Genomic DNA, 22,500 nt, shown 5'->3' with positions numbered 1-22,500 from the left:
CGGTGAAGAGCGCCAGCAAGCAGCGTTCCGTGGGCGGCGTCAGCACGTAGTCTGCCGGGCCGCAGCCGCTGTACTCGTAGCCGTAGTCGAGGGCACCTGCGAGGGACAGGGGAAGGTGCTCTCAGATCTATGAAAAATAATAGCCCTCACAAGAACTAGGGTAGGGTCTTCTTGCCATACAAATGATATTTCTGACGAGGCATAGTTGAGTGCTCACTGCCTGCCTCTCTCTCTCTTTCTCTCTCTCTCTCTCTCCTCTTTCTTATATCCCTTGCATCATCCCCCTTCTTCCATTCTCTTTTCCTCCGCCCCTCTTTCCTTTTTCCATTCACGCAATTCTTCTTTTTCTTCCTATCTTTCTTCCCTTCCTTTATCCGCCCCTTCCTCTCCCTCCTTCCCAATCACCCCCTCACGGCCACTCACGATGTGCGGCGCGCAGCTGGAGGAGCTCGTGCTGGGGCTGCCACGTGTACCGGGGCTGAGCCAACCAAGTAAAGCTCCGGGAGGTGCTTGTGCTGAGGAGGGAACAGGATCATCATTAGCCCGGGATTACTGTGGTTTCAGCTTCACAAAATAACAAATCAGGTTACATATAACATGAGACGGAATGCAATGTATATCAGACTTAACGAACGTCTACGGCCTATCTGTTTTGACTCACTTGTTGCGAACGAGAGTTGCCACGACGTCGCGCGCGTGCAGAGTGGCCATCAGCAGAGGCAGGATGCGGGGCGGGGGCAGGGGCGGCAGGGAGCCCTTCCTGCTGGTGCCTTGAGAACAAACAGATGCCGGCGTCCTTGCCGAACTCAGGGGCATTGCCTCCTCCTGGGCGAGAGAGTTAGCTATTTTTAGTGGGTGATGCAAACAATGTTCTGAACAAATAAGATAATTAGTTAAATGAGTGTGCATGTGTGTGCGTCCAAGTTTCTTTCATTAGCACTCACCTCCTGCTCGTCTTTGGGGCCGTCGTGCTCCTGCGATGCGGCGTGGCCCCGCCCCATGGCGGCCAGGACGACGGCGATGTCGTCCGTGATCACGCTGAGCGTCTGTCTCACTGCTTGACGGTCCCCCTGTAGTGGAGGGTGTTAGCACCAGGATAACACTTGCTATCCTTCTCTATATATAATTCTCCATTGGTAAAACACCTGGCTTCAGTATCGTTCACGCAAACTAACCTTGGCACGGGCGTGCAAAGCGAGGTCGACGCTGGCTGCCCACCACACCCGCCACGCCACAGTCGTCGCCGCCGTGGGCGTCTCCTGCAGCATCGCGCGTCTGTGGCAGGGATGATGAATAAACGACGATAAATAATTGACTCGCTATGTATAAGGTTGCGATGTCTGATAATATTGCAGAGAAGAAAATTAAAGAAATGACAACTCACTGCAACTTAGTCTCTTTCCCTAATTCTTCGATGGCTTTGTGAACAGCGCTCTTCATGGCCTCGCGAGATGCCTCCACCACCTGTTGCACGCCCACGCCTACATTCACGCCCGCTTCCCCGCCGCGCTTCACGTCCTCGACAAGAGCGACCGGCTCAGGGAGGCTTAGCTGCTCTCCTTCGGCGCTCACCAGGCCCGTCACGGCTTCGTCCGCGTGCCTTACCGCAGCCACGTGGTTAAACAGCTGGAAGGCATAAGCGAAGCCGTTAGATAGTAAGTTGCAGGTATAGGTTACCAGGCTACAATAATGAAGCGGAGCCAGAAAAGATGTACCTAACAAGGACTCCGAGGATACTTTCGGGCTCTTGGAAGCACCACTCCTTCAGGGAAGACTGACCTTGGCGATCACGACGTCGAGGGCGTCCGGCGAGGGCTGGGCCATGAGAGCCATCACTTCGAGGTCCGTCAGGAAGTACAGGCGGGGGCACTGCCTTCGAGGTCTTGCAAGGGCGTCGGCGAGCTCAGCGATGAGGCGTCGGGCGAGGACGTGGAGGCCCGACACCTCTTCCACGTACGAGGGATTCGCTGCCAGCTCCAGCACGAAGGAGCGGCGCTCCGTCCTCTCGAGGAGCTGTGAGCGAGCGAGGAGTGTCCGGGATAGGTTAAAAATGTTCTTTCGTGTCGGGCTGTATGACAAGTGTTTGAAGATCTATTTATTAAGCTATCTCATCTTTATCTTTACTAATCCACTCGTACTTAAATATTTATTTCTCTTTCATTGGTTTTCCTTTTCACCTTCGTTTTACCTGTCTGTGTTTAACTCGTAGGTTAGAAGATCCCTCGATCAGGCTGCTGACGGCGGCTGACAGCAGGAGAGAGATGTCAGCTTGGGCCGCCTGCCACACCTCTAGCAAGTCGCCCACCGCTACCAGAGTCTTGGCCAGACGTCTCGCTTCTTCCTCGAAAGGCTTGCAGTACCTAAAAGAAAAATGGAAAGTGATAATACGAAAAGATGAAGAAAAAGAAGAAAGAAGTAACGATGAAGAATGAAAACAAAATCTTTTGACCGCCAACATCCTTCCATCCTTTACTCACTTGGTAGCTCTGAGCGTCTTGAGGGCGAGATTGTGGTGCTGGAGGGTTGCCAGCTGGTCCTCGAGACCTTCCACCCGCCAAACCGAGGTGGTGGTCAGGACGCACAGCCTTGCACGCTGCCAAAACTGCGAGGAAGGTATTTTTTATTGATTATATATTTCTCTTCACTAACTCTAGATCTTCATAGCTAAATAAAAATAGGCAGTCAAGATGAAGACTTCCATTGCTAACTTTTCAAGCCATTAGAAGTCTACGAAAAATCTTGCTTGATACACTACCCTGGTGATCTCCCTCATCTGGTTGCTGAGGAGGCTCTCCCTGACGGCGGCAGCGACGGTGGAGGCGACGAGTAGCGGGTGGCGTGACAGCCGGAGTTCCAGGACGTCCCACACGCTCACGCCGCCCAGCCCTGACGCTGAGGCCCAGCCGCCGGCGCACCCTGTGGCGAATTGCATAGTTATCCCGATGGAAAGGAAGCTTAACGAACGTGAGGAGAATTATAAACTATTATCACTTCTGAAAAAGACACGACGAGGTCCATGAGATTCGCGCTCCCCAACCTGCGACAGTGACTAGGTGCTGCCAGTGGCGCGGCTGCACCGCCGGCTGCCTGAGCGCCGCCGTCACTTCCAGGCTGGTGGTGTGGTCGCTCAGGCGCTGCAGGAGGGAGCGTCCGACCTCGGTCTCCTGCGCCCCCGAGCATGCCAACAGCGCCTCCCGCACCTCCTCCACTTGAGTCTTGAGTTCGTCCAGCTTGGCGGTCGCCCAACGCATCGTGCGCCAGGTGGTCTCGATGGTCTGAGCGCGGCCGCGGCCAAGGAAACACAGATCAGGCTTTTCCTTAGGTAACACACTCTCTACCCATACAAACACGCAATGGCACGCTACTACATTTTAATTAATGATCACACACACACATGCCGCGTACCCTGAGCTGTTTGTAGACATTGAAGACGTCCCTCATCTGGTCCATGACGTGGATAGCGCTGTCGAGGCCCGGGTACTGCGTCGCCGCCAGGTCAAAGACGTCCTCCTCCTCGTCCAGGATGCGACGCTCATCCAGCAGTTGAGAAACCTCTTCGGTGTATTCCTACAGGAGGGAAGACCTGCCTGATAAACTGCCCGGGCATAAATCTAATTTCACTCAGTCGTAGCTCTGAGACGAGAAAATTCACAAATACTGACTTGGTAGCGTTAACCATTACATTTGGAAGCTAAAACAACGTTGCCGTTTCCAGCAAACTCTCCAACCGACTTGCCTTCAGGAGCGCCACGCCCTTGTCCAGGTCCTCCCCGACGGCGCCCGGTCCCTGGGACTCGAACCTCTCACAAAACGTTTGCACGACAGCGCTGAAATCGGCCACCTTCTTCTGCGTGTTGGCCAGGAAGAACTTCTGGACGGGTTCGATGTTCTTCTGGACGGAGGTCGCCGTGTGGTGGAGCACGTCCAGGCGCGCCGACGTCTCCTCCAGCTGCTCATGGTCCTCCCGCGGGACCTAAGAAGTAAACACGTACATATTTACGCGCGACAATAAGCTTCATACTGTCTTTCTTTAATGTTATTCATCTCTCTCTCTCTCGCGTATGTGTGTGTATGTGTTTGTGTCTTTGTGATTGTATGTGTGTACTTCATCTAGTAAAACCGAGATCGTAATCAGAGTCTCTCTTTATTCACCTGATGAGCAATTTGCTAAACTTTTCTTCTACATGTACAGAAATCTAAATCAAATTTCCGCTTAATTTCCCTGAACTCGACAAGAACTTAGTCCTCCTCAGAAGACACAGGATCATGCACACCTGACACTCCCTTCATGCACATTACACACGCCCCACGCAAGAGACTCACCACGATGCCGTAGACCTGCAGAGTGTGGAACATCTGGCGCACGTCCAGGAGCGCCGTGTGCAGGTGGGCGTGGTCCTGGCTGACACGCCCCACGGCCCGCATCACTACCGTCAGAGCAACCAGATCCTCGGGAGCTGTTTGGAGGTCCTTGTTGACCGTCTGCAGGAGGGAAAGAGGAAGGGCAATGGACATCTGGTTGCGTCCTGTTCGTTTCGGGAATTGGTTATTTAGCATCATCAGTTCAAATGGAAGTGAGGAGTAAAGAGCTAGATGTAATTTCTCATTTATATACGAAGACAATAAACAGTGATACCGCAGAGATGAAAAAAATAATTATGATTGATCTTTACGTGTATGGAACAAGCCAGACTACTTCGTTATAGAGATTGTCACCGTCGTTCATGCATATGGCTACGGCTATAGGACCTACCGTGACCTTGTGCAGTACGTGTTGCAGGCGTGATTTCGCCTCCTTCATGAGTCCTGTTCCTAAGAGCTTGACCCACTCACTGGTGTGACCCACCACTTGGCCCACTAGTTTCCTTACGTCCAAACTGAGGGAGGTTAAATAAAGATCAAGTGTGATGAAAAATATATAACATTACATAACACTTTATTCATAACTAGGAAGCCCTTATAGTGTTAAAACCTATATGAACGAATTTTAAAACATATCTACTTTACTTAATGTATGTAATAATTCATTATATTATATTTTGAAATTTCGTACAAGGCTCCAGATCACCACCAAAGCCAAGTCAGTGGGTTTCAAGGCCATGGCCAATCTACATACAATGCTTCATCATCGTAGTCGTTCTCCGTACTTCTGCTAATGATCCATAGAAATTAAAGTCGGCGCAGTTAATAATCTTTGGCGGAGGTAATTGAGATAATTAGGAAATGATAGTAATGTTTTTTTTTCGCACGATGATCATTGTTGTTAAAATTATCGTCATCATCATGCTATCATTAAAGGACAATCAATTTGATATCTTCTAAGTGATGGCATATTACCTGTAGGCTTAAATTGTATTTACAAGAAATCTTTGCTTCTGATATACAATAACATTCATAGACGGTTGATCTATATATGTGCTATTGCATCTTTAGCCTTCAGTACACACCATACATCTTGAGAAAAGTAAAAAAGAAAACAATCAAGAATAACCATCTATCTCTATCCACTCCCTTCTTAACCCCGTAATACCGACATGAGTTAACGAAGACATAAGCCATACTTATAACAAAATCTGTGAAACGAATCACCAATACCTGACGCAGCCGTGGGTGACCTGCTGCGGCGCCTGCGAGAGTTCCGAGGCCAAGTGGGTGTAGAAGCGCAGTTTGTCGTCGTACTGCTTGACGGAGGGGCCGCGGGCGCAGAACCTGGTCACCGTCGAGGACTTGTCGCGTCGCCACACGTGCTCGTACGAGTACCAGCTGAAGAGGGGAGGGAAAACTCTTAGAAGGAGGGAGGGAATGATGGAGAGAGGAAGGGAGGGAATCATGGAGACAGAAAGGGATGGAGGGAAGTAGGGAGGGAGAGAGATTTTTTATTTGATAAACTTATTACATCCAGTGAACAACAGACAAATTTACACAGAAGTACAAAAGGAGAGAGAGAGAGAGAGAGAGAGAGAGAGAGAGAGAGAGAGAGAGAGAGAGAGAGAGGGAGAGAGAGAGAGAGAGAGAGAGAGAGAGAGAGAGAGAGAGAGAGAGAGAGAGAAAGAAAGAAAGAAAGAAAGAAAGAAAGAAAGAAAGAAAGAAAGAAAGAAAGAAAGAAAGAAAGAAAGAAAGAAAGAAAGAAAGAGAAAGAGAGAGAGAGAGATAAAGATAGCAGAGTGAGACAAAGACACAGATATACAGACAGACAGAAAGACAAAATAAAAAAGACAAAAAAAAACAAAAACATATAATACAAATAAACAAATAACACACATAAGACAAACAACTAGACTCAGTTTTCTTCACTGATCTACTTCCTCACCCTTGCAGTTCTTTGTCGAGCTCCTTGATGACGGAGGCGAAGGTGCTCTGGATGCTGTCGATGGCGTCGTGGAGGCGGGGGTCCGTCGACACCTGAGAGGGAGTGTCGTGGTGGTGTTCATGATAATTATTTCGGTCATTATCATAATGAGCATTTTCATCTTTATAGCCTATGATCAATATCAATCTCATCAATTTCATCATCACCACAGCCACTAATATAGTTATTAACATAATACATCAATGATGATGATGATAATAATGATAATGATAATAAGTACTTTAGTAGAGATAGTAAAAGCAGCAGCAGTAGTGGTAGTAGCAGTTCACGGTAGTAGCAGTAATGATGATGCGCAGTAAATGAGAATAATTATACAAGCTATAACATTTTTCATACAAACGATACACTTCCCAATACCTATAGCCCCTCCCTCCTTCCTCGAAATAAAACACCAATCTACCACATTTGACCCACAAATCATACCCACCCCCACCTAACGACCAAGATCCCAGCGACGCCACTCACGGGACCAGAGAGAGAACCCCTTTCTCACCTGGCTGTAGAAGGTGGAGGCGGCCAGTGTGTCGTCGTCAGCCGTGGGGGCCGGGTTGAGCAGTGCCGTCCCGTCGTCCAGCTCCATCCAGTGCCGGAACATCATGGCACTGCAGGGGGAAAGGGGACAGAGGATAAGGGGTGAGGTGGGAGGGAGGGGGATGGCAAGGGTGGGAGTGAGTGAGAGTGGAAGACAAGGGGAATGGGAAGGGTGGGGGTGGGAGGGCGGGGGAGGGGGAAGGGTGAAGGTGGAAGACAAGGGGAATGGGAGAGTTGGGAGGGGGAGGGGTGTGGGCGGGAGGATGAGGAGGATGAGGGTGGGAAGCAGTGGAGGGGGAAGGGTGAGGACGGGAGGAAGGGGAGGGTGAGGGGTGAGGGCGAGAGGTTGGGAATGGGAAGGAGGAGGCAAAGGGAGGAGGCAAAGGGAGGGGGAAAGTGAGGATAGGAGGAAGGCGAGGAGACGAGAGTGGAGACAATGGCACAAGGCATGGAAAGGGGCGAAGAGGAGGAGTGGATTCGAGGGAGAATGGGAAAGGGTGAGTGTGGGAGGAAGGTGAGGGAGGGGAGTGGACATGGGGAAGGGAAAGGGTGAAACGGCAAATAAAGTTGGATTTAAAAATAGGATCGCTTAGATCATACCTTCATTGATTCTCTCTTTTTCTCTCTTTCCCCTTCTCCCACTCTGTCTGTCTACCTATCTATCTATCTATTTATCAATTTTTTATTTGTCTGTCTGTCTGTCTCTATATCCCTACATCTTTCTATCAATCTATTTATCTATATATACATACTTATCTATCTATATTTATATTTATCTATCTATATATCTATCAAATTATCTATATGTCTATCTATCTACCTATTTACACATCTATCCATCTATCTATCTGTGTGTGTGTGTAAACACAGACACGCCAACACACACACACAGACATATAATTTTCTCCCTCTTTCTCTCTCTCACTCTCTCGCTCTCTTTCTCTCTCTCACTCTCTCGCTCTCTTTCTCTCTCTCACTCTCTCGCTCTCTTTCTCTCTCTCACTCTCTCGCTCTCTTTCTCTCTCTCTTACACACACACTTTCTCTATTTCCCCCTTCTCCCTCTCACCCCGCCCCCCCTCCCTCTACTCACGTGCGCACGGTGTGTCCGAGGGCGCCGGCGAGGGTGCAGGACAGGGAGCGCGCGGGCGGGGACAGCGTGAGGGAGCAGGTGGGCGTGAGGGCGCACTCTACCCCGAACACGACGCTGTCGCCCTTCAGCCACTTCTCGAAGCCGTGCACGCTGTTCAGGAGCATCCTGAAGGAGGCGGGGAAGAGGAGGTCAAGGAGGGCGTGTCTGCTTTTGAATTAGGATTATTTCTACTACTACTACTACTGCCATTAATAAACATAACAATAATGATAATAATGATTACAACAATAATAATAAAGGTGATATAATGATGATAATAATAAACATAATGATAAAATAATAATGATATTAATAATAACAATAATGATAATAACAACAACAGTAATGACAATATAATGATGATGATGATGGCGATGTTGATAACTAGAAGCAAAGAGAGCGCATACCTCCTCCAAGGCAATAAGGTTACTGATGCAATAAAAAAATATTCATAAATACACAGGTGACATCTGTGTTTCCTTATCTCGCAATGCTAATGAACCCTTTGGATCAGGATTGCGAATCGGATAACACCAAGATTTAATGACATCTAAGTTTGGCAGACAAATCTCGGGTAAAAAATTCATAAAAATATATTCATAACTTTTTGAGTTATCCTGCTAAACAACTAATCAACAATCTAACCAACGCAATCAAAAAAACGTAACCTCCTTGGCAGAGGTAATGATAATAATAATAATAATGATAACGAAAATAATAATAATAATATATTATTATTATCATTAAAAACAATAAGAATGATGATGTTCATAGTGATAATAATACTAATACTAATACTAATAATAATAACAGAGAGAGAGAGAGAGAGAGAGAGAGGGAGAGAGAGAGAGAGGGAGAGAGAGAGAGAGAGAGAGAGAGAGAGAGAGAGAGAGAGAGAGAGAGAGAGAGAGAGAGAGAGAGAGAGAGAGAGAGAGAGAGAGAGAGAGAGAGAGAGAGAGAGAGCAAAACGAGCAGACCGCACATGGTAATGGCCTCCTGCACGTTCCCCCTCCAGTGGGCGAGGAAGGGCGCCAGCCGGACCCTGAGTTCGGGTGCGGCGCGGATGTGGGCGGCGAGGCTCTCAGGGGCGCCGTCCTCCGCCCCGGCCACCAGGAGTCCAGCCGAGCTCAGAGTCCTCACCAGCGTCTCGTAGGTCTCCTTCAGCTTCTTCACCTCCTCCTCCCGCCGCTGACTGCACTCCTCCAGCAGCTCCTGTACAGGGGGGGGGGGCGTACAACACTCACTCTCATGCATAGTATGTACAGCTGGGTATTTTTAGTAAATATGTGCGGTCTGTTTATACGAATATATATATCATCATTATTCTTTTTTCATCTCTACATTAATCAGAAATTATATAACTACTATACAAAGGCGAAGGGGAAGAGTAGGACTAATGGGCCTCTTTTCCCTTCGAAATCAGCGATACATACATGCAGGGAAGGTGGGTGGAGCGGCGCGTGTTCCGGGTCAAAGGCCACCTCCAGCAGACACGTGTTTACTAGGTCATCCAGCAAGTCCTCGAGCCGTTGTGTTATGCTGTTGGCGAGACCACTTCGTAAGTTTATAATCTTTCGATCTCACACACACACACACGTATATTTATAAAGGCATGTGTGTGCATATATATATTGATATATTATAGACATCCCTGTATAGGAATTCCAATGCAAATCCCTCCGAAGCGAATTACACTTTAGTAGCAGATATGCTGTTCATTCATTCGAATAATAAGAGTAACTGAGCCCTTCAACGAAGCTTCGGTCAAACCCGAGACGCGGAACGGCGCGGCGCGAAGCCTTCTCACCCGATGAGCCTGGTGGCGATCGACCTGACGTGCTCCACGACGCCCCTGCAGCAGGTGCTGAAGTGCGTGAGGGCCGCCGGCGACCACGTGACAACCCGCTGGCCCGCTGCAAGCACCCGGTCAGCGCCCGCCAACTCAGCACGCAAAAGTTCCCGCTGAAAGAATGGGCAGAGCACGATATCAGACACGGATTCGCACAAATTAATCATCGCATTTAATTTTGCAGCATTTGAACCGAAGCGATCACCTGCACGGGGCTGAGCTGGTCGAGAACCGCGTGGTAGTCCTTGAGCGTGAGGTGGAGTCCCATGGCCGCCGTCTGGAGCGTCTGGTAGTGGAGCGTGAGATGGGCGGCCAGCTGGGGCGGGCGGATTCCGGCCTGCTGCAGCTGCCCCGCCTCCCACACCACCCACTGCAACTCGCCTGGCAACTGCACCTTCCACCCTCCGACGCCTGTGTTTAGGTGTCATTATTTACATTTGCAACACTTTCCTTGAGTCAGACATGCAAGCAGGAAGATCAGTCCAGTTCTTTACAATGGCACTGATAAATTGTCAAAGAAAAAACTCGAACTAAAATCTAACTCGAATTGCACTACCGCGTTCAAGAGATGTTTCTTCTGCACTGAGCACAAAGGAGGAAGAAGAGAGGCTGTTTTGCAAGAAACTTCAATTAGCAAGGAACAAACAGGGAGCAGAATTTCTCACCTTCATGGCCAGGGTCGCGCGTAAGAACGGGTGTCACCAGCAATTTCGGAATTTTTTGCGTCACTCTCTCGCTCCACTGCAGCACCATGTTCTCCCGTGCTTGCTCCACCTCCTTCTGCACCTCCTCCACCTCCGCACCCACCTCCACCCACAGCTCTCCACCCGCGCCGGATCCCTAAGAACGGGAGGGTCAGATTTAGACCTAAACAATATGTGCTAGACAAAAGGAAGAAGATATCTCGAGTAGCAACAATGTACTGTATAGATTATCAAATTAATAAGTAAATGAATGCACACACAGAAAATTATGTGTATATAGATAAATATGTGTTTATATATATATATGCATATCTATCTATCTATCTATCTATACATACATGCATACATACATACATACATACATACATACATATATATATATATATATATACATATATACATATATATATATATATACATATATATATATATATATATACATATATATATATATATATATATATATATATATATATATATATATATATATATATATATATATATATATATATATATATATATATATATATATATATATATATATATATATATACATACATACGCACACACACACTTATGAATATAATGATACTGATAACAATATAGACACACAGGACGCACATACTGATTATATTCGTTAAATCATAAACAAACATTGCTGGTGAACCACATAGATTTTCGAGCCCTCAGCGCTCGGCCTTACAAACGACAACTTTCACTCAGTCGAGACGAAGAGCTTAGCACGTCACCTGGTACTGCGAGTAGAGCTGCTTGAGCGTGGTCCACGCCGCCAGCCGCTTCGTCAGGTAGCTGGTCATCCAGCGCACGCGGCCCGAGAGCGGCGCCTGTGTGCCCGGCCGTTCGATCTTCTGCTGCGCCTGTTGGTGGAGAAATGGTCAGGACTGGGTTTTCAATACTCAAAAAATATATATTTTGCACGTCTTTTCCATAATGTACTAAGGTGTTCGTTCTGTTTACTTTAAGATCCCGGAAACGTAATTATAAATACGTGCATTATAATTTATGGGAGCAACATCCATCACTGTATTCGCATCTTTGCTAAAATGTCGCCTAAAAGCCAATGAGAAATGATTGCAAGCACACCTGGAAGTCCGCCCTGATGCCCTTGACCTCAGCCGCGAAGGCCGAGAGCAGGTCGGGAAGGCGAGAGATGAGAAGTTGCCTGAAGCAAGTCCTGCAGGGCTGCTTGGCCAACACACCCGCCACAGCCGTCACCAGCTCGGACGTCCTGGCCAAAAGGAGGACTTTAGCGGCTTTTGAAACGTCATGTTTAGCCCATTTTTGTTAAAAAAAGTTTCCAATTTTAATATTCTATAGAAATAATCAGATCAAGTTAGGACAAGATAAAACGAAGTTAATCATACTCTTTGCACTTCTCTCCTATTCCACAACCGTACATTCTTTCCCATCCTACCATCTACGCCACCATCCTACCTTTTATCATTTCCATTCTGCCCCTGACCCCATCCTACCCCCATTCTTCTCCATCCCAAGCACTACCCTCTCCATTCTAACCCGTACCTCTATCCAACTCTCGTTATCCTATCCTCTGCACTCTCCATCGTCCCCCCTCCCCCTCCCTCCCCTACCTCGCCCCTTCCCCCGTCCTTCACTCTGCCTACATCCTGTCCTTGAAGCTCTCGTGGATGGCGGCGACGACGGCCTGCTCCCACTTCTGCACGGCGATCTGGAAGTCGTCCTTCTGCCTGATCCAGCGGTCGTGGTTCCTGCTGGAGAAGATGTTGAAGTCGTAGGCCGTGAGGACTCGTAGGACCTGCGCCGTAATGGTCTTGAGCTGTTCGGGATCCTGTACGCGGATCAGGGCCGACCACTCGCCGGAGGACCCCACCTGCGCCTCTAGGAGCACCTGCGGGAGGAGGGGCAGCGACGGCCGTTAAATCTCGTCTGGTTTATGAAATGCTCGGGCAAAGAGGATGTTAAAAACGTAATTAAGTAGAAATGTGCAAGATGAAAAAGTGGTCTTCACTGGCCTACCATACACTGTGAATCTATGAATAAATTGATAATAAAAATTGAGTGGAAGATTCCTGATGATGCTTTCACTTGTACATCTTACTTTATTCACCTACAGAGAAAACTGTTTCACAACGCTTCCCGATGAACGACTAACCTTCATGATGTCCTCGAGGTCTTCGCAGACCGATTTGAGGCTGGCGATCGTGCCGAGGACTTTTCTGGGGTCGAAGTCCTGACGTCCGTCGCGCTGACGCTTGGCTGACACGAGGGGGGGGGGGGGGAAGGAACGGAGTTTTAAAGAGGCATATTCGAATTCGCCTTAAACTTGTTATTTAGACGTGAAAGTTTTCTTTTGAGCGTCTGAGCACATACAGACGAGGTATTCGTGATGATAAATAAGAAGGAAGATTTGACCATGCTTTTATATGTGGTGGATTAAATACTTTTTTCACTTGCGATCCCTTTCTCAAACCTCCGACAAACCCGCGATACCTACATAATTTTTAGACTTTTAGATTTCTCGATCTTGGTTTTCGTTCCATCATTCGCTCTTCTATCTAATTTACAAACACATTTCCCGACGTCTGTTTGGGTGCGTCTGTGAACCGAGAATCAAATCGCTAGTGCAAGTCTAAAACACGAAAAAAATGCACTCATCCTGCATTCATTCTCTCATATATTTCCTTCAGAACATTGGAAGTTCGATCCCTTACCCGAATGCAGCACAGAGTCAGCGCACTTCGCCGTTGCATCCTCCCACTCGCCCACCACCTGCAGCGCCCTCCTCACCCGCGACTGGGACTCCTGAGGCGGAGGGAGAGGAGCAGCGGAAGCAAGCGGAGGAGGAGGGGGAGGAGGAGGAAGAAAATGATAATAATATTAATGATGAAACTGATGATTGTGAGAGTAATAAAATAATAATAATAATGATAATGATGAGGATAAAATTGATAATGATTATAGTGGTAATGATAACAATACCAATAATGATGCTATTAATAATAATTATAGAAATTATTATTATTATCATATTGATAATATTATCAATAATGATAATAATAATAGTAATATTATTGATAATATCATTGATAACTACTACTAATGATAATAATAATAATAATAATAATAATAATAATAATAATGATGATGATGATGATGATGATGATAATAATAATAATAATGACAATAACAATAATTAGAATGATAACAATGTATTTAACAACAACAACGATGATAATGATAATAATAATTATGATTATCATTATAATAATGATGTGAAGATACTATTGCTACCGTTACTGCTACTATTACTTCTGCTACTACTACTATGACTACTAATCATAATAATACGATTACAATGGTGATAATACTACTACTACTGCTACTACTGCTACTACTATTACTACTATTACCGATACTACTACTAATCTTAATAATGTGAATAACAATAACAATAATTAGAAAATGACAATACAGATAATTATATAACGACAACGTCAAAACAACAACAACAACGACAACAACAACAGCAACAACAACAACAACAACAATGAAAATAGTAATAACGATAACAACAACAGCGATAACAAAAGCAAACACATCCCACACACATCGATCAAGCAACCGCAATAAAGGCCATTAAGTGTTCCAAACAACACACAACTCACAAGGAAGGGAAGTTGTTCGCGCATCCCCGACGGCAGAAGGTTAACCGGGCGAAGCTCTTTGGTAACGAGGTTGACCAGACTCTGCACGGCCGATTCCAGGATTTGCTGGGGAGACAGATTTAATCGGGATTATTGCATTACACACACGCATAGCACACATACTTGCAAGGTAAATAGAAGAGTGAATGAAACATGTTATTATTAAGATTAGTAAATGAAAGATGTTATTATTGAGATTAGTAAATGAAAGATGTTATTATTAAGATTAGTTAGTGAAAGATATTATTATTAAGATTACTAAATGAAAGGTTATTATTAAGATTAATTAATGAAAGATGTTATTATCAAGATTAGTAAATGAAAGGTGTTATTATTAAGATGAGTAAATGCAAGATGTTATTATTAAGATTAGTACATGAAAGATGTCATTATCAAGATGAGTAAATGAAAGCTTTTATGTATGTGTTTTTAGGTATGTATGTATATTTTGTGTGTTTATATGTGTATGCTTGTATGTATATCATCAATTATCTATTCATGCAGCCGATGTGTACAGAAAAAATGGACATGAACAAAGATCTTTTTACTTTTTCCTATCATGACCTGTATGAGACAATCTGCTGACATGATACTAATATGGTGGAGGATGTTTAGGAAAGGTACGTGCAATTACACATATGCAAGTGCTGTATTTGAAGAAGCATTCAAGGATGGAACAAATCTGTTCTATTTAAACAGTAAAACTAACATGTTCCAGTTTTGCTCTATTTCGGAATGCTTTTTGTAAAATCTAATTTGGATACAGGTGAAACCAGGTAAGAATTAGCGTCGTTGTTTTAATGTATCTTTAAAATCTTAATATGAATTTAATTTTTATCAATTTAATTTTTATCAATAACACTAAAGGCTCACCAGAACTAAATTCAGGCATAATCTAAACTGTATTATCTCAAATAAATTTAAAGTTACAATTCAGATCCTGTTTCTGTTCTATTCTCTCGCTCTCTTTCCTTCCTTCTTTCTTTTTTCTCTCTCTTTCATACTCTCCCACCCTCCCTCTCCCTCTCTGTAAGATAAAGAGGCATATTAAACACATGAGAAAAATATAAACATATAAGTAAGTTTATGATGTGCCCATGTCACGGCCTGCGCACACCTGTACTCGGCAGCTGATCCCGTCCCGCCGCCCCACGCGCCACACGATCTCCAGGATCTCCAGCAGCGCCGCCGCGTGGCCCGACAGCGTCTCCAGGTTGCCCTCGCTCACGATCTGCAGGAGGCCACGCCAGGGTTGAATAATAACCGTGATTGTCATTAAAACACATAAATACACACACACACACACACACACATATATATACACATATTCACATTCATACGTATACACACACATATTTATCTATGTGTGTGTGTATGTATGTGTATGTCTATCTATCTATATATATGCATCTATAAATGATGTAGAACAGTCCAGAGCGAGCAAAAGGTTTCGAGGCAAGCGCGGAAGCCAAGACGCCCATCTTACATGGAAGAACTTCTCGAGGTAGAAGAGGGAGCGGTAGCAGTCGCTGATGCTGCCGTGGAGCTCCGACGACTTCTTCACCGCCACTCGCAGGTTCTCCTTTTCTTCGGCCTCCGCGGTCTCTTTGCTCGTGCTCTTGCTCACGGCAACCTCTTTGGCGCTGCCCTTTCTCGAGCCCTTGGCTTCCACGCCCTCACTCGCCGGGCCCTCGCTGGGTGTTGCGCCCTCGCCGCCCGCGTCCTCGCCGCCCGCCTCTCCGTCGCCCACAGCCACTTCGCCTGCCTCCTCGGCCTCGCACACCACTGCGTTGCACAGTTTGTTTAATTGCTTATAGAAATACTCTCGAATACCGTTAGGTAGAGTGGTATAAATCTTAAGCGAAATACAGTATACTAAAATACAATTATCTTAACGCCTGTGACGACTACAACTACTACAACTCACGAGGGTGCGCGCGGACGTGAGCCAGCTGGCCCGAGAGCTCCATGAATCTGGCGATCCAGGTCTGGCGGAGATCCCCGAGGCTCGTGCCGACGACGGGCTGAAAGGAGAGAGAATTCTTGGCTTACTGAAAATATCAACTGAAGGGATGACTGCCTCAATACAGCGGCCGATGCGATTTTCTGGAAATTATGCCAATCGTCATCATTTCATCAAAATAACGATCAATGAATCTTCAGGGATTTTTATCCAATAATCTTACAAGATCCCAGCGTAGCCTCCTCACCTGCGAGTACTTGTCGTAGAGGCGCTGGACGTTGTTGAGGACGAGTCTCCGAGGACTCTTGTGCCTCCGCGGTTGCTCCTCCTCGCCTCCCGACGCGGCGCCGCCCTCGACCTCCTCCTCGCCCTCTTCGCCCGCGTCGCGCGCCGTCCCCGCCCGCGCCGCCGACGACTTCTTGCCACCCTCGTCGTCGTCGTCAGAGTCGTAGTCGAGCGGTGGCTCGGGCTCTCGCAGGGCGCTCAGCCTGGTGGCGCGGTGAACGGGACAGAAGGAGAGAAGAGATGGAAGGAAAAGAGGACGAGCATGAGGCGTGGAGGAGACGAGCAGGAGACACCAAGGATAAAAAGAGAATCGAGACACAAGGGTATTCAGAAACTATATAAAAAATACAAAGTATCGCCATACAGGATGAAACAAAAAAGCATGGCGCTTCTAATGCTGACGGAAATAAATAATTTGAAGGTAGATGTGTGGAACGTATAATAATAAGGTTCTCATGGAGAAAGATCTCACCTGGAGAAATTATGCGCGAGGGACGACAGGTAGGCAGTGCGGTCGCTTCTGCCCAGGCGTTCACACAGCGGCAGGTACAACTTCATGGAAAATAAGATGAATATATAAGCCAGAAGGCTCTCAAAAGACGCCGTTATTTTTAGTTTACTTACTCTTAGTCTACACAAAACCCCACAATAACTTATTATATTAAGCCTAGTCTGCTCCAAAGGTCTATTTATTTTACCCCTCGTTATCATAAATATTTTCTTAATCATCATCAATCCCAAAATATAATGATAATCTCCCCGCGATTTACCCTAAAGTAAACTCATAATCCATTCACACTCACCTTAAAATATACTCATAATATAATGTTATTTACCTCTATATATATTATTTTTTCCCCATAATGTAGATGCAAATATAGATGCACCTTTAGATTTACTGTAAAATATATGCATAATTTGATCTGAATTATATTCATAACCAATGCCCTAAAACATAATCTATCACTCATAATCTGTTATCGTTTACCCTAAAATATATATACTCATATTGCACCCTCATTTACCTTAAACTAGATTCATAATCTATCCTTACCGTAAAATCCTCTCATAATATAAGCTTATTTAACCTAAAGGTTTTCATAATGTACCCTCATTTACCTTCAAATACCTTCGTTTTCCCCAACATATATCTAGTCTATCCTCATTGTCTTGATATAAACTTATAATCTACTCTTATTTACCAGAAGACATACTCATAATATACCGTTAATTGACTTCAAATGCACTCATAATCTACCTTCATTTACCCTAGACCATAATCATACCCTACCTTCATTTTTGCTAAGATATGCTAATGATATACCCTCACTTATCCTTAATTAAAGGGCTTTTGTGAAGTAACAACTGAAATTTTTAAAAATGGAGAATTAGCTCGCAAACCATCTCTCTAATATGAGTAAAAGAGGAAATCTGAAAATAATTCCCTAAAATTGATTTATTTCGATTTTCCGAAGTCAAGTTATATTTTCCCGCGAAAATCCGGAACCCGGATGTGTGACGTCAATTTCAGAACACGATCACAACATTCTCTGCATTCAATACATGGCGGACTCACTACAAGACTACAGCGGCATTGAAATCAGTGAAGTTTCATCGGGTTATTCCGACGAGGACATTGGTGCAACTTCTTCAGAGGGTGCCTATGTCTTCGAAGAGTTGGAAGAGGAATATCAAGGGTTAATGGTTGTTGGACCGTACATGCACGAGCCCGACGCTGTGGATGTCGTGGAAGTTGTGCCAAACCAGCCAGACATGGAGTGGCGTCGAGACCCGAAGAGATTGAATGAAAGGTAATTTTCTAAATTACTTTTTATAGAACGAACGTGTGATCCCGCTTCTGTATGGTACAAAATTTCTGCAGGCTGAGCTATCTCCTGTCTGCACCCGTGGCGCAGGCCTACATCCATTCGGGAGTGGAGGGGTATCGGTATTTATTTGTGTTGTGCTTTTTGGGGTGTACCTGCCCTACCTCTGTGTAGTAATACAACTGTACATCGCCATGTACATCAATCCATGCTGGATCAGACATCAGCTGATGATAGCGTTCTCGAGAAAGTAAAAAAGTGCACGTTCCTATTCCTGTTTTGTTTACATGTGCCAGATGATAGGCCTGTCTGGCAGTTTTTGCCAGCTATTATTTAGATGAACTAGTAGGAGGCCTATGATGCAGTGCAGTGAAGATTGCATGCACACTTGCAATACACTCGGCACACTGTGTCGTACCCACGGAAATATATGTTTGCTACGCCGCCAAGCAAAAGCGCTCTTTCAGAGTATATTTTGCGCTGTTGTGATTTTGACAAATTTAAATTGGAAATGACCTACCGTTTTGTTAAACCCATGCCGTAAGCCATTCTGTTCGCAAAGCAATCGGGCTCGAAGTGTTTCAGGCAAAGTACGCTGGTTGGCACAGGCTGAAAGTTGCTCCGCTTGGCATGCACAAAACGTGTCCACTTCCTTGCTCTGTCGCGGTCTTTTGGTCATTCAAATAGCTGGTGACATGAATGGGAACAATGAATTGCTACACGACGCCGCCGCATCCTTTAATACAAACTTTAATAGCTTGAAACAATTCCGAGATATCCTCGACTCGCGGTGCACTGTGTATATCACGCTATTCAACAAGATTCTCCCTGTTTCTGTGAATGACGTCACAACCGGGGATTGCCGAAGACCGCCGAGCTTTGGATCTTCGTTTCTAAGGGCGTTGCTATGGGATTTTTGGGGATACCAGAGGGTCTCTTCGCTTTTTTTGTTTTTTGCATGAATAGGCTAAGCATACATTATTGAACAATATTCAAAGGAAAAACAAGGCACGATAATTACTTCTCATATGCTCTTTAAATACACTCGTGTGACCCATCCTTAACAACCACTCTTAACTAGTTTTAATGATCTACTAGGAATAAACTATCACATTCAACTCGATATGCCACTGTTGTAAATTACGTTCCATGTACCACAGATCTATATTAACCTATTTTCACCTGCTTCAAATATACTTATAATCCTCTGTCATCATTCTTGATATACACCAGATCTTAAGGCGTTTTAAGCAGGGAAAGTTCTTGCCTAAAATCTCAAGACTTTTTCTTGCTAACTCAAGAATTTCGCTTGCTTCCTCAAGCGACCTCCGTAGATGGCTAGACTTGCGCTTGTTAAGTCAAGCGGTGTACACTGTATCGTCACCATGGCAATAGCGTTGTTCCCGTACCGTACTGGTCACCATCCTTCGAATGCGGGCGTTGGCTAAGAACTACGCTTAAAATTTTATCAGAGTAAAATTTTTCACGGTTTCTGATTTTGTAATTTCCATAAAATCATATTACAAAAAAATGAAATTAACTGAAAACGAAAAGGGATAATGGAGATTATGGGAATGAAAAGATTTTTGCTTATAAGAGTAACAATAAATCTCTTACTAAAATTCCTCGTCACTCTAAATCGGGAATTTATCAACTAGTCTATGAAATAGAAAACATTTCAAGTGAAAAAAGTCTGAGAAATTCTAACAACATTCTTCTGTTGATAGTGTATTCGATGACTTGTTATATTTAACTTCATAAAATCGGTTATATGGGAATGGGTAGGCCTATGTTTTAATTGTGATGTTCATTTGTTTTGATAACGCATCAGAGTGTGTCCCTGTTTTAGAGGCACTTTATATGAATATAGGAGAAAATATTGGGCTTTGTTAAGATGTTAGGGTAGATTTATTTACTTCTCTGCCATTTTACCACGCTAGCTTGCCAGCTGCGCGCTCAAACTGTTACCAACCGGCAATGAAATAAACTCCTTCAACTTATGCATAAGTTAGCACTCTCCGAGATTGTTGGTGGGAATACTTGATTATTGCTTTTAAAACCTAAGTATGTGTATGTTGTGTGTTATTTTGACATTCCTATGTTCCCCAAGGACTGTTATGATTTGTACTTTATAGAGACACTTCCACAAGTCTGGCATCACTGAACAGGGCTTGCCTGCGTTTTAAGCAGGGAACGGTACAGTTCTTGGCTTATCGGCAAGAATTCTTGCTCAAGCGGTCCCCTGCTTAAAACGCTTTTAAAGTGGTGTTGAAGGCAGTATGATTAAAAAAAAACACACACAAGAACTTTCCCTGCTTAAAACGCCTTAAGATTTCATTCAAGAACCCGGATCGAGTTGCCAGTTTTTCTCTTTCCTGATATCACAAATCAATGTTAGCAATTCTTTTACTTTTACTTAATTCTGGCGACATACATCTGCCTGGTGAGAAACCCATTTGCCAATAAATAGGTAAATAAATAGAGATAAATGCTGATAATAATAATGAAAATAGCAATAATCAATGTTCATAATCATAACGATAACAACATACAATAGCGATGATAATAATGGTAACACTAATAATTATAGCAACGCTAAGAATAAAAACATAAGCACAGCTACAACAACGACAATAATACAAAACATGATCTAATAATGATAATAATAATAATAATAATAATAATAATGATGATGATGATAATGATAACGGTACTACTACTACTACTACTACTATCATTATCATTGTCATTCGTGGCTTTACTACAAGCTACTGTATCTCCGCAGCGCCAAGAGTCGGCCTGACCTGGTGGAACATGGAGTGCAGTCCCTTGTGTGTGTCGCGGGGGATGTATGTGAGGTGGACATAATACGGCATCTGGTCGACGGCTTCGTTGTTGTCGTTCATGAAGGGCACGAGGCCGTTCTTGGCCTTCTTCACCTGAACCATGCTCACGCCCATGGCCGCGGGCGCAGCGCCGGCTCGGACGTGGAACACTGTTTGGGTGGACGCGAAGTGGGTGGCGTAGGTCTGCAATGAAAATAAGAGAAAAAAATATCGTCGTTACTTTTTAATTATCTATTTTTGTTCAGTTTCCATTAAATATTTTATGTATTCTAGAAAAGAAGAGAATATATCACGATCATGTTTATCTCCCACTTCTTTATCAACAAAAAATTCACATTGACGAAGACACAGAGCATCTGTTGCCTCACCTCGATCTTGCAGTCCGGGCTGACGTCGTCCTCGGGCTCGTCCTCCTCGCCCGCGTCGAATTTCCACGAGAAAGTAGTGGCTACGATCAGCATGGAACGAAAAGTGGTATTTCGAGTGAAAAAAAAAAAATATATATATACCATGGCACTAGGGAATCAAATAGACCAATATAAAGACTGAAAGAGAAAAGTATGAAAAAAATACATAGGACAAACAAACATAGACGGAGACTGGCAGAAAAGAAAGAAAAGACGAAAAAAGCAGTGAATGTGCGTGCAGCCTTCCCACCTGTGCCAATAGCGGTGGGTCTATCGGCGTCCCAGTGCTTCCCACACTCCTCATCCACAGACACCTTCCTCGCCTTCTGCTGCTCCTCCTCCTTCGTCTCCCTTTCCTCGTCGGGCGACCAGAATACGAGGCAGCTTCCTTCCTCGCCCTTGTCCAGGAATCTGCGTCGGGAATCAGATAACAGCTGTGCGCACATAAGCGTATTCAGAGTGTAAATTTCAGACATATGGGGGGACTCGTATGTTGGCCACACATGCATATACATAGTTAAGATACATGCGTAAAGAACATTCACGTATGCCCACTCCCGCTTTCCCCGCCTACTTCCACTATCCACGCCCACGGTACACCCACTTCCCAGGCACTCACTCCAAGAGGGGCGCGAGGTGGTCGTCCTCGGGGGCTCCCTGAGGCCACTGGAGCAGAGGCACCTTCACGGGCTTTGGGAATCCCAGGAGAATCCACACGCGCTGAAGTACCCACCACGCCCTAGGCTCATCCACCTCTTCCTCCTCTTCCTCCTCCTCCACCTGGGGCTCCTCCTCCTTCTCTCCGTCCTCCTCTCCTTCTTTCTCCTCCCTCTCCTCCTCCTCCTCGCTGGCGTTGTCGTCAGAGGAAGTGGAAGACATGGTGG

The 22,500-nt window shown here is 45.1% G+C and overlaps 4 protein-coding genes across 5 annotated transcripts in view; 1 reads left to right on the top strand and 3 right to left on the bottom strand.

Annotated features, from left to right (window-relative positions):
* Positions 1–3,587, bottom strand: part of LOC113816833 (uncharacterized) — a 40,036-nt gene extending 36,449 nt beyond the window's left edge. The window contains exons 1-12 of one of the 2 annotated variants that reach the window (XM_070127852.1): positions 3,406–3,587; positions 3,038–3,275; positions 2,756–2,916; positions 2,478–2,602; positions 2,189–2,360; positions 1,780–2,013; positions 1,385–1,626; positions 1,176–1,275; positions 945–1,070; positions 662–825; positions 424–515; positions 1–96 (exon numbers count right to left, since the gene is read on the bottom strand). The exon at positions 1–96 is cut by the window's left edge and continues 33 nt beyond it. In XM_070127852.1, the coding sequence (XP_069983953.1) occupies positions 1–96; positions 424–515; positions 662–825; positions 945–1,070; positions 1,176–1,275; positions 1,385–1,626; positions 1,780–2,013; positions 2,189–2,360; positions 2,478–2,602; positions 2,756–2,916; positions 3,038–3,275; positions 3,406–3,450 (1,795 nt within the window). In that variant the 5' untranslated portion in view covers positions 3,451–3,587. The remainder of the gene's footprint in view (positions 97–423; positions 516–661; positions 826–944; positions 1,071–1,175; positions 1,276–1,384; positions 1,627–1,779; positions 2,014–2,188; positions 2,361–2,477; positions 2,603–2,755; positions 2,917–3,037; positions 3,276–3,405) is intronic. The other variant, XM_070127851.1, reaches the window with a different exon arrangement.
* Positions 3,588–3,621: 34 nt separating this feature from the next.
* LOC138863467 (dynein axonemal heavy chain 10-like) lies at positions 3,622–11,257 on the bottom strand. Its single transcript, XM_070127619.1, has 14 exons — positions 11,240–11,257; positions 10,547–10,721; positions 10,087–10,292; positions 9,840–9,994; positions 9,466–9,571; positions 9,015–9,244; positions 7,994–8,158; positions 6,864–6,972; positions 6,311–6,402; positions 5,596–5,763; positions 4,754–4,877; positions 4,324–4,482; positions 3,737–3,973; positions 3,622–3,633 (listed from the first exon to the last, which is right to left on the bottom strand). The coding sequence occupies exons 1-14, from the start codon at positions 11,255–11,257 to the stop codon at positions 3,622–3,624; spliced, it is 1,956 nt and encodes a 651-aa protein (XP_069983720.1).
* Positions 11,258–11,322: 65 nt separating this feature from the next.
* LOC138863466 (uncharacterized) lies at positions 11,323–17,096 on the bottom strand. Its single transcript, XM_070127618.1, has 11 exons — positions 17,010–17,096; positions 16,500–16,740; positions 16,217–16,313; positions 15,776–16,074; positions 15,407–15,520; positions 14,251–14,355; positions 13,297–13,387; positions 12,738–12,841; positions 12,229–12,473; positions 11,690–11,834; positions 11,323–11,463 (listed from the first exon to the last, which is right to left on the bottom strand). The coding sequence occupies exons 1-11, from the start codon at positions 17,093–17,095 to the stop codon at positions 11,323–11,325; spliced, it is 1,668 nt and encodes a 555-aa protein (XP_069983719.1). The 5' UTR covers position 17,096.
* Positions 17,097–18,073: 977 nt separating this feature from the next.
* On the top strand, positions 18,074–22,221 carry LOC138863585 (uncharacterized). The gene is made up of 2 exons (XM_070127856.1): positions 18,074–18,348; positions 21,149–22,221. Exons 1-2 carry the CDS (start codon positions 18,101–18,103, stop codon positions 21,399–21,401), a joined length of 501 nt encoding a protein of 166 aa, XP_069983957.1. The 5' UTR covers positions 18,074–18,100; the 3' UTR covers positions 21,402–22,221.
* The last annotated feature ends 279 nt before the right edge of the window (positions 22,222–22,500 follow it).

The sequence above is a fragment of the Penaeus vannamei genome, chromosome 12 (genome assembly GCF_042767895.1).
Source record: "Penaeus vannamei isolate JL-2024 chromosome 12, ASM4276789v1, whole genome shotgun sequence".
NCBI lineage: Eukaryota > Metazoa > Arthropoda > Malacostraca > Decapoda > Penaeidae > Penaeus > Penaeus vannamei.
The sequence above is the reverse complement of the archived record's forward strand: the minus strand, read 5'-3'. Positions and strand labels throughout refer to the sequence as shown.